The sequence below is a fragment of the Delphinus delphis genome, chromosome 8 (assembly GCF_949987515.2).
Source record: "Delphinus delphis chromosome 8, mDelDel1.2, whole genome shotgun sequence".
Classification (NCBI taxonomy): domain Eukaryota; kingdom Metazoa; phylum Chordata; class Mammalia; order Artiodactyla; family Delphinidae; genus Delphinus; species Delphinus delphis.
This window is the reverse complement of record NC_082690.1, coordinates 65,265,323-65,277,834: the sequence shown is the minus strand read 5'-3', so window position 1 is coordinate 65,277,834 and position 12,512 is coordinate 65,265,323. Positions and strand designations below refer to the sequence as shown.

Here is a 12,512-nt window from a genome sequence, read left to right as displayed (position 1 = left end):
TTTGTTTTTCCACTTTTATTGACATATAACTGTCATATAAATGTTAGCTTTAACATTTTACTATTTTTTAGTTAAGTATTATTATCAATGATTTGTGTATCTCATGAAGTAGTATTATCAGTGATTTGTGTATCTCATGATTACTACATTTTCACCTTTCAACTACTGAATTTTCTTGTACCGTATTCATTTGGACACAAAGTAACTTGAATGTTTTGGGCTGCATTATTGCCCTTCACATCTGTTAATTGGATCTTACATGGTCATCATCTGCTTTAAATTTGAACTTCAAAGGGATTTTTTTATCTTAAGAAAATATCTGAAAAGAAATCATTTGTGGTGTGTGTGTGTGTTTTCCGCCCATTCTGCAGAAGCTGTTTTCCTTGGGTGCAGGAGATAGACAGCTGATCCAGACTCCCTTGCATGATAGTCTTCCTGTCACAGGCACTAGTGCGGCTCTCCTGTTCCAGCAATTGGGTATGTCTCCTTCTCCCATTTTCAGTGTTCTTATAAAAGCCTATGAAAAAAAGATTTATTTTAAGCCTACATCACCTGACATAAATCAGGAAAATAAAAAGCAAACCATTAGATAACTGATATGTAAACTATATAATTATATGGGTTCTAATCTTAACTAGTATTCATTCTTTTTTTAAATTAACCCAGGCCCCTTTTGCTCTTAAGTCAATTAAGCTTTTAGAAAGTAAACATATTTTCTGTGCTTTAAAAGACGAATAGATAGTATATTTTGTTTTTCCTTAGATGAATTGCTTTTATAGAAACCTTGTCAGATAGAACTAAAAGTCCCATCCTTTTCATCCCACCGCCTGTATCAGACTTCAGTTTTCTAGCAATGGCTAGGATGACGTATTAGGGGGAGGACACTAGAAAGTGCCCTCTGTACATTGGACAGCTCATACTTCATTAAAGGAGTACTATAACTTAAAAATGAGTATGTTTTAGACCAATGCTGCCAGAGATTCCCACTTTCTTTACCTTGTACTTATCCTTTATATGTACCTGTGTAAGAGTGTTCCACTCTCTTTGATTCAGTCTTTCTCATTGTTCTCCATCTGTGTTTGTCTTTTTCTAGTTGAATTGAAACCTTCCCTTTCCTGGGGCTCAGTCTAGTAGTTCTCCATGGAATTCTTAATTCCTTGCACAAAAATTCTACCTTCTTATTTCCCTCCTATCTCATGTTGAATTTTACTCCCTGCTTAACTCTGAAATTTATCTCTCCTTTTTCTTTACTGGCCCCATCCTAATTCTTCTGCTGTGACTTCAGTCAGTGAAATTTAGAAAGCCTTAGAAGAGATTAATGTAAGTACAAGTAGAGTTTCTAGTATCCTAATAAAGATGAAAGGTTACATCAACCCCAAAGTAGTAGTTCTCTATTACATCTGCCCCCACCTTAGGGGTTTAAACTCTCAAAAATTACATATTCCTTCTCTTCCTCCCTGAAAGTTTCTGCTCATTGAGTCATCTCAACCAAATTCTAATTTAATTAAAGCTATTTTCCTTAACGTGTGAAATAGGTACTGTCTCCCTGGTGGTACTTCTCTAAAGAATATCTTGTTGACTAAAACCTCCCTCCACGAACTTTTAGATATAATCTTAGGGGTTCATGGACTACCTACAGCATGTCCATGGTCCCTCCTAATCACTGACTTAATTGACTTTATCTAACCACTATTCACCTGACCTTTTTCAGTTAAGAGGGCCTGTATACCTCTAAAGGGTCAATCAAAGCAAAGGTCTACCATGAAGAGGAATAGAAGGATATGACACAAAATTTCACATTGATCTCATACTTAATGAGTGCCTTATAAACCTCTCATGCTTTTGCATTTTTACAATGATTTGAAGGGGAGGGGAGGGATTGTTACTGGCATTCATGCCTAGGACCCAGGGATATTAAACATTCTTCATGCATAATATATGTGCACGAGAAGATTTTTTTACCTCAAATACTAGTAGCACTCCTGATGAGAAAAACTGCTATAGATAAAGTATAAATTTATAAAACCTGGACCTCTCTTCCAGTAATGATGGCCTTTGTAATTCAGACTAACCCTCTTAACAATGAATACTAGGAAAGCTATACAAGTATAAACAACTTCTACTTGAAAGCGTCAGAAGCAGTAAATAATGACCAAACTATGGTCCAAGAGAAGAAAAAAACCTAGAGAAGTGAACCAGATATTTGGGACCACTTTTTCTCAAGCATCTCTTGATTTTGAAAGAAGTTACTGAAAAACTGATCTCTGTACTGTTGATATCCAACGGCGAAGGGGAGAATCGGAGTTCACATTTTACCAAGGGAAATTCCTTTACAAAGCTCTCTTGCTTTGAGTTGGGACCATAAAGGACCATATCCTGGGAGAGGGTAAATCACAAGTAGACAGTCCCCCTGAGGGCCTGAAGTACAGCTTGAAATCATTTCAGTTCCTAGAAACAGATTAAAATGATCCTTAATGCTACTATCTTTAGCCTTATAGTAGGAGTAAAAGTAAATCCTTTCTGGAGCAAGATAACTGCATTCTAGGCCTCCAGTATATCTACAGATTTTTACATGTATGCCCAGTACTCTCCAAAGAAGACATACAGATGGCCAAGAGCACATGACAAGATGTTCGACATCACTAGTTATTAGAGAAATACAAATCAAAACTACAATGAAGTATTACCTCGCACCTGTTAGAGTGGCAATCATCAAAAAATCTGTAAACAGTAAATGCTGGAGAGGGTGTGGAGTAAAGGGAATCCTCCTACACTCTTGGTGGGAATGTAAATTGGTTACAGCCACTATTGGAGAACAGTATGGAGATTCCTTAAAAAACTAAAAGTAGAGCTACTATATGATCCAGCAATCCCACTCCAGGGCATATATCCAGAGAAAACCATAATTTGAAAGGATACAGACACCCCAACGTTCATTGAAGCACTGTTTACAATAGCCAGGACATGGAAGCAACCTAAATGTCCATCGACGGTGGAATGGATAAAGCAGATGTGGTACATATATACCATATATATACCATATATACCAATATACATATATACCATATATACCAATATACATATACCAATATTACTCAGCCATGAAAAAGAACGAAATAATGCCATCTGCAGCAACATGGATAGACCTAGAGATTGTCATACTGAGTGAAATAAGTCAGACAGAAAAAGACAAATATATGATAACACATGTGGAATCTAAAAAATGGTACAAATGAACCTATTTACAAAACAGAAATAGGTCACAGATGTAGAAAACAAACTTATGGCTACTAAGGGGGAAAGGGGGAGAGATAAATTGGGAGATTGGGATTAACATATACACACTACTGTATAGAAAAGATAATAAGAACCTACTGTATAGCACAGGGAACTCTATTCAGTGCTCTGTAACAACCTATATGGGAATGGAGTCTAGAAGAGAGTGGATATATGTATATGTATGGCTGATTCACCTTACTGTACAGCAGAAGCTAACACAACATTGTAAATCAACTATACTCCAATGAAAAAATTAATTAAAAAAAATAAAGCAGACCATCAAGTTAAAAAAAATAACCAGAAACATGAGGACTAAAGCTATCTGAAAGAAATATAAAAGAAACCATAGACAATATAAAAGGCCCCCAGGGGCACCAGAAGGTAGTTATCAGATATTAAAATAACTATGCTTAAATAGTGAAGGAGATGGACAGTCAAGAGTGAGAATTTAGGGAGTGACATCAGCAAGATGGCACAATAGGAGGTCCCAGTCCTCGTTCTCCCACAGAAACATCAATTTAACAATTATATACAGACCAAAAATCCTTTGTGAGAATTCCAGAAGCTACTTAAGAAGGTGTGGTACCCCAGTTGATCACAGAGCTGAGAACAGCTACATTGAAACAGGTAAGAAGAGCAAGTTCACTTTACCTGGTCAGCCTCACCCCCAAGCCAGCACAGCCAGCACTGGAAGAGAACGCCCAGCTTGCAGCTTCTCCTTGGGGGAAAGGGAAGGAGAAAAGTGCAGTGTCCGTCCAATGTTCCAGATTTACAAAGTGCTGGGCCAAGGAAATGGTTTCTGTCTTGCCATATTCGGAGCACTGACAAAATTAGCATATTTGGGATGCCTGAGGGCCACTGGGAACAAAGAAGAATGAGGTGTGGCTTGCTGTGTTGGGAGAAGGTGCACAATCCCTTGAGAAGGAGGGAGAGGAACATTAGCATTCCAGCTTTTCAGAGGGCTGCGTGAAGTGGAGGAATGGGAACTTCAGTTTACTGCTAATGGGAGTGTGAATGGGGCAGCTACCTTGGAATGCAGTTTGACTTTTTTAAAAAGTTAAATAAACCAAATAATCCAGCCATTTCACTCCTAGGCGTTTACTTAAGTAAAATGATAGCATTGTCCATAAAAAATATTTGTAAATGAATGGTCATATCCATATTTTTATAATAGTGAAAATCTGGAAACAAGCTTAGTGTCCATAAATGTAATGAATAATGGTTATGGTAATGGATAAATAATCTGTGGCATATCCATACAATGGAATACTACTGGGCAATATAAAGAAATGAATTGTTGATACATATTACTGTAAGGAACGGCACCAATAACGGAGGAGAGCTTAAACATGCTTTATTTGGGAACGCTCCCGGGCGAGGTTCACTGGTCCGAGAGAAAGGGGCCAGAGAAGTCGCGCCCAGGTGCGGGCGCGAACAAAATTTATAGGGGTGGACGCAGGGGAGGTGCTTGCTGTGTGAAGCAGCCCTTTTTTGGTAATCTCTCAGGCGTTGTGGCAATGTCAGGTGTCGGTTGCATCAGCCTCAGAGCGGTTGGTTCCGCCCCTCGGGGAGCCGGAAGACCGGGGCCAAGTAGTGTGGCAATGTCAGGTGTCGGTTGCATCAGCCACTTTGGCGGGGGTTCCGTCTGGCTCCCTGGGCCCTTCCTCGGACCTGCTGGCCTTACAATTACCATATGGATTAATTTGAAAATAATTATATTCAAAGGAAAAAAACAGGGCTTCCCTGGTGGCGCAGTGGTTGAGAGTCCCCCTGCCGATGCAGGGGACACGGGTTCGTGCCCTTGTTCGGGAGGATCCCACATGCCGCGGAGCGGCTGGGCCCGTGAGCCATGGCCGCTGAGCCTGCGTGTCCGGAGCCTGTGCTCCGCAGCAGGAGAGGCCACAGCAGTGAGAGGCCCGCGTACCGCAAAAAAAAAAAAACCAGACAAGAAAGAATGCATCCTGTATAATTCAGTTTCTCTAAAGTTCTAGAAAAGCTTCAAAATTAAAAGAAACAGAAATTATCGAAATAGAACATCATTTTACAACCCTCGCAGAAGAAAAACAGGCAGATATTATGTTCCTAACCTTGCCAAACACTACCTGTGTTTTGCCAGAGAACTTAAATCTGATTCTGATCATAGGAAATACAGAAGATGGGGAACACGTTGGCCCAAGAGACTACAGTTGTCAAAATCCAGGCTGTAGGAAACTGTTGGTCAAATGTCCCAGGTTCTTTTTTTTTTTTTCTTCAAGGGAGAGTATGGAAGTTCTACTCTGTGCTTTTTCCTTATTTATTAATAGGGAGTTTTCCCTGACTTGACTGGGAGCTTCAAGAACTGCCTTGTCTTATTATTCTTTGCATTCTGTGTATCTGCATAGTGCCTTGGGCACAGAAGGCATCGGTTTTTCTTGAATAAATTAATACACTAGCCATGAAGAAAATGGCAGTCATATCTCCTAGGAGAGTTCTGTGTATGGATGAAGTGCACCATAACACAATGATTAGCTATTTGAATATCAGATGTCATTATTTTACTCTCTAGTATTTTGAGCTTAGTTATCTTTTGCTTACATATTCAAAATTTACTTTTCCAGGGAAAGAATAAGGAAAAGATAAGAAAGGAAAGGAGAAAGAAAGATGCTTCTAAAACAGCACTGTATGCAGAGTTGTAGTTCTCAGAGCATGTGGTACTGATAATTCTGCTAAAGGCATGCTCTTATCACCAGTCATTTTGGTTGGACTGTTGTTGAAGGTCAGTATTAGACCATTATCAGAGTTCACTACCTGGGTTGGGGGTGGGGTAGTGGTGGTAGATTTTACAAAGCACAGACAGGAAGCAGATAAGACTCTAAGTAAGATTCTTTTGTAGCCTTGACTAGTTTTCCTGTAAAAAAGTCTAAATGTAATGATAGCATTTCCTTGGTTCTTCTCTCCAAGGATTGTTATGATAATGAATTTGTTTTTCACAGTTTCAGAGGTCTCTGTGTTTGCCTGAAGTAATTATGTGGACTGCTGCCATTACCCGCCTCATTCCTTAAAATTTTCTGTTAACCATCTTCATCTCCAACTTAACACCTATTTTATTTATTTGTTTGTATCTTTTTGTAGTCTATGTGAATTGTTTTTGTTTACCTGAAGACTTGTGTTTTGTGTGGAAAATTGTAATTTTTTTACGTTAATAAGATTATATTCACAAGAACTGGTTGCTGTAGCCCCTCTGATTTTTTAATCTAATCCATAGCTCAGGTATCCTTCCTTGACCCAAATAATTTTGTGAAATTCTCATGACATCTTTTGTCATATATATTAACCTATAATTTGGTTTTTAACTACAAATACATTAGTTTTAGAATACTTATTTCCTAATTTTTATAGTATACTACTTATTAGACATTTTTAAAGTCACAGACTAAAATGATCTTGGGCCTTTAGCTATTGTCACTTTGTTTCCATAGTAAAACAACATTAGGCATGTAACATCTGTGTTTATTGGTATTTTATTGACATATATAAGTTTAAGGTTTACAATGTGGTGATTTGATGCTTGTATATACTGAAAAATAATTACCACAATAAGATTAGTTAATGCCTCCATCCCCTCACATAACTATCATTTGTGTGTGTGCTGTTAACATTTAGCATCTACTTTTTTCACTGTTTTCAAGGATGTAATACAGTATTGTTAATTATAGTCACCATGTTGTACATTAGATTCTCAGAATTTATTCATCTTATACCTGGAATTTTTACGCTTTGACCAGTATCTTCCCACTTGCCCCACCCCTTAGCCCCTGGCAACCACCATTCTACTCTTTATTTCTATGAGTTCAGTTTTTTTTTAGATTCCATATATAAATGAGAATATATAGAGTATTTTTCTTTCTCTATCTGACATTTCACTTAGCATAGTGCCTTCAGGGTCTATCCATGTTGTCATGAAAGACAGGGTTTCCTTCCTTTTTATGGTTGAATAATATTCCAGTGTAGTATATATATTTTTTCTTTTTCCATTCATCCGTTGATGGACACTTAGGTTGTTTCCATGTCCTGGCTATTGTGAATAATGCTACAATGAACACATGAGTGTAGATACCTCTTTGAGATAGTGATTTCATTTCCTTTGGATATATACCCAGAAGTGGAGTAGCTAGATCATATGGTAGTTCTATTTTTGATTTCTTGAGGAAGCTTCATACTGTTTAACATAGTAGCTGGACCAATTTACATTCCCACCAACAGTGTAGAAGAATTCCCTCTTCTCTTTTGATAATAATCATTCTAGGGACTTCCCTGGTGGCGCAGTGGTTGGGAGTCTGTCTGCTAATGCGGGGGACACGGTTCGAGCCCTGGTCTGGGAGGATCCCATATGCCATGGAGCGACTGGGCCCATGAGCCACGGCTGCTGAGCCTGCGCCTCTGGAGCCTGTGCTCCGCGACGGGAGAGGCCACGATAGTCAGAGGCCCGCGCACCACGATGAAGAGTGGTCCCCACTTGCCACAACTAGAGAAAGCCCTCACACAGAAACGAAGACCCAACACAGCAAAAATAAATAAATAAATTACTAAACTCCTACCCCCAACATCTTACCAAAAAAAAAAAATCATTCTAACTGTTGTAAGATGGTATCTCATTGTGGTTTTGATTTACATTTCCTTGATGATTAGTGAAGTTGAGCATCTTTTCATGTGCCTGTTGGCATTTGTATATCTTCTTTGGGAAAACATCTATTCAAGTCCTTTGCCCATTTTTTAATCTTTTTTTTTTCTTTTTGATATTGAGTTGTATGAGTTCCTGATATATTTTAGATATTAATATCTTATCAAATAGATGGTTTGCATGTAATTTCTCCTATTCTGTAGACTGCCTTTTCGTTTTGCTGATAGTTTCTTTTGCTGTTCAGAAACTTTTTAGTTGGTGTAGTCCCACTTGTTTATTTTTGCTTTTGCTGCTTGAGCTTTGGGTGTCACATCCAAAAAATCATTGCCAAGACCAATATCAAGAAGATTTTTCCCTGTTTCCTTTAGTAGTTTTATAGTTTTGGTTCTTTTATTATTTAATACACTTCATGTTATTTTTTGTGAATGGTGTGAGTTAGGGGTCCAATTTCATTCTTTTGTGCACAAATATCCAATTTTTCCAGCATCACTTGTTGAAGAGATTGTCCTTTCCTCATTGAATATTTTTGGCTTCTTTGTCAAATATTAGTTGACTGCATAAGTGTGAGCTTCTTCTACACTTTCAATTCTATTCCATTGATCTATGTGTCTGTTTTTATGCCAATACTATACTTTTTGATTATTGTAGCCTTGTAATATAGTTTAAAATCAAGAATTGTGAAACCTCTAGCTCTGTTCTTCTTTCTCAGGATCCCTTTGGCTATCTAGGGACTTATATGAATTTTAGGACTGATTTTTTTTCTATGTCTATGAAAAATATAATTATTTTGATTGCCTTGAATCCATAGGTGGTTTGAGGTAGTATGGATATTTCAACAATGTTAATTCTTCTGATTTATGAATATGGGATATATTTCAATTTATTTGTGTCTTCTTCAGTTTCTTTCATCAAAGTGTCATAGTTTTCAATGTACAGATCTTTTACCTCCTTGGTTAAATTTATTCCTAAGTATTTTATTCATTTTGATGCTACTGTAAATGGGATTATTGTAGTTCTTTTTCAGATAGTTCATTGTTAGTATATAGAAATGCAACTGGTTTTTGTATGTTGATTTTATATCCTGTAACTTTACTGAATTTGTTTATTAGTTCTAACAACTCTTTGGTGGAGTCTTTAGGATTTTCTATATATAAGATCATATCATCTGCAAATGGAGACAGTTTTACTTCTTCCATTCGGATTTGGATGCTTTCTATTTCGTTTTCTTCCCTAACTGCTCTGGCTAGGACTTCCGGTACTGTGTTGAAGAGGAGTGGGCAGCTTGTCCTGTTCCTGATCTTAGCAGGAAAGCTTTCATGCTTTCACTGTTAAATATTCAATAAGATGTTAGCTGTGGGCTTGTCATATGTGGCATTTATTATGTTGGGGTATGTTTTTTCCATACCCAATTTGTTGAGAGTTTTTATCATGAAAGAATATTCAATCAGATGTTTTTTCTGCGTCTGTTGAGATAATCATAGGATTTTTTTAATCTTTAATTTCATTAGTGTGGTATATCACGTTGATGGATTTGTATATGTTGAACTCTCCTTACATTCTGGGAGTAAATTCCACTTGACCATTGTATATGATCCTTTTAATGTGCTGAATTTATTTTGCTGGTGTTTTATTGAGAATTTTCGTGTCTATGTTAATCAGTAATATTGGCCTGCAGTTTTCTTTTCTTACAGAGTCCTTACATGGCTTTATTATTAGGGTAATTCTGGCCTTAGGGAGTGTTCCTTCCTCTTCAGTTTTTTGGAAGAGTTTGAGAAGAATTGGTATTAATTCTTCTCTAAGTGTTTGGTAGAATTCACCAGTGAAACCATCTGGTCCAGAACTTTTCATTGTTGGGAGGTTTTGATTACCGTTTCAATCTCCTTATTCATTATTGCTCTGATCAAGATTTTTATTTCCTCATGATTCCATCTTGGTATAAACTTTTTTATATGCATACTTTCTTTTTGCTCACCCATATTTAGTCAGTTTTTCATTAGCAATTATTGAGTCAATATTTCTGTGTATTATATCTAATACTAAATATAGATTTTTAAAAATTATTAAAATAGCTAGAGTTTTTCTTCAGTTTATCTTATAAACATAATTTTTCCTTTTTACATAAATATCCTTAAAATGTTGATTGTAACCATAACTTGCTATTTAGAAAGTTATTTCTGCTTTTAAATATTTTAATGGAAAACTTCTGGCATTCTCTCTTTTGTCTTCCTCTGGAAAAGCTTCTGTTTGTAATGCTATATAATTATTCTTAAAGTGACATTAATTTTTATAAGAGTATCAAAAATAATTTATGTTCCTGAAATAAAAGAAAGATGTCAGAGGAAAGAATGAAGGCTTAGGTTGTGGAAAATGGTTCTCTTTAAAGGTAACACCTTTAAGAAGAATATGCTGATTGGTAAATTTATGAACCACATGATGAGTGCATCAGTTGTAGAATGATTTTTGTTCTTTTTCCTTAAATGATCAAAATCTAGTGTCTTGGATCATACTACTATTTTCATTAGTTTTCCTAGATTATTCATATAGCATTATTAGTTGTTTTAGTCTTATTCTCAGTTATAATGGAAAAAACTGAAGTAGCCGTTTTCTTTCTCAATACATGTAGTTTAAAAGGTAGTTGGAGGAACTTCCCTGATGGCGCAGTGGTTAAGAATCCACCTGCCAATGCAGGGGACACAGGTTCGAGCCCTGGTCTGGGAAGATCACACATGCTGCGCAGCAACTAAGCCTGTGCGTCACAACTACTGAGCCTGCACTCTGGAACCCGTGAGCCACAGCTACTGAAGCCTGCGCACCTAGAGCCCATGCTCTGCAACAAGAGAAGCCACCGCAATGAGAAGCCTGTGCACCACAATGAAGGGTAGCCCCCGCTCGCACACAGCAATGAAGAGAGAGAAAGCCCGCACGCAGCAACGAAGACCCAATGTGACCGAAAATTAATTAATTTTTAAAATTAAAAAAAAGAAAAAATGGTAGTTGGAGAATTTGCAGGCACAGAGTTTAGACCGTTACTATAAATGGCATATTGTGCTCTAGGTGGGAAAGAAGGAAATAGGAAATGTAGTGTTTTACTGTAACTATATTTATGATTAATCACTTTTTGACCGTTTATAAATTTATTTATTTATTTAGGGCTGTGCTGGGTCTTTGTTGCTGCGCGCGGGCTTTCTCTAGTTGCGGCGAGTGGGCCTACTCTTCGTTATGGTGCACGGGCTTCTTATTGCGGCGCGCGGGCTCAGTAATTGTGGCATCTGTGCTCAGTAGTTGTCGCTCGCGGGCTCCAGAGCGCAGGCTCAGCAGTTGTGGTACACTGGCTTAGTTGCTCCGCGGCATGTGGGATCTTCCTGGACCAGGGATCAAACCTACGTCCCCTGCGTTGGCAAGCGGATTCTTAACCATTGCACCACCAGGGAAATCTATCATTTTTTGGCAGTTGAGATGTCAACTGTTTGTCTTGGGGATTTGAAACAAATCTTCTCACTAGTCTGTTCTGGAGCACTTTTCTGAAGAAACTTCTTACCATGTCTGCTTTATTACAGAGTCCTAAAATTTCTAGGGAAGACTGTTCAATTTACGTTTTGGTGATAAATAGCACAAAGAATAAACTTTCTATAATGCCTATCTGCAGGAGTATATTTTTCTCATCGGATGTTTACAAAACCATTGCCATGTGCCAGGTCCTGTGCTAGTCACTAAGGATATAAAGATGAAACAACCTCAGCCCTTATCCCAGATAATACTTTTAGCCTAGTGGAGAAACAGATACATTTTTAAAATTACAGTACAGTATAATTAGTGCAGTAATAGAGATACTAAGAGCTAACTCTTACTAGCTAGAAAAGTGGAAGAAGGACGTTCTAGGCAGAAAGAAGAACGTAAGCAACGGTATAGAGCCATGACAGGCCTTCATGAAATGGTAAGATGTTTGATGAAGCTTGAGCATTCAGAAGTAGTCAGAATGTTATCAGGAAATTGATTGTTTTCTTTTCAAAATTAAACATTAAATATTTATGCTAGTTTTATAAAGGAAACCATTTTAAAAATACCAAAGACTGACAGTCATTGACCAATGGAGTGCTTGTTGACTAATGTACTAGGCTTGCTAGAATTACACATAAAGTATGTGCTTGCTACATGATATCATTTGAGGACAGTTCATAAGAATCCTGATTCAAAACGATCTTCTCCATTTTCCTTTTATGGCGTTTAAATGCTACCACTAAATAGTTACCTCTGTCTTTGACTTGAGTTATCCTTTAATGAACGCAGATGTCTGAGGCAAGATAACTATTAACTGTTATCCACCATTGTCACAAAGTTCTCTTGTGTAAAATATCATTTTGCTGTTTTTGGCCCCGCGCTGCGCAACATGTGGGATCTTAGTTCCCCAACCAGGGATCAAATACGTGGGCCCACTGCAGTGGAAGCACTGAGTCTTAACCATGGACTACCAGGGAAGTTCCTCTTTGAGCACTTTAGAGATTAATATTCTTATAAAATATGGTTATTCCAACAATTAAGTATGCAACTTACAAATGGTGGCAGGATAAATTAT

General features: G+C 37.5%; 1 protein-coding gene across 2 annotated transcripts in view; it reads left to right on the top strand.

Annotated features, from left to right (window-relative positions):
* The window catches only part of SBF2 (SET binding factor 2), a 453,477-nt gene that overhangs the window by 227,396 nt on the left and 213,569 nt on the right, over positions 1-12,512 (top strand). For both annotated transcript variants that reach the window (XM_060018483.1, XM_060018482.1), the window contains exon 6: positions 372-477. In XM_060018483.1, the coding sequence (XP_059874466.1) occupies positions 372-477 (106 nt within the window). The remainder of the gene's footprint in view (positions 1-371; positions 478-12,512) is intronic.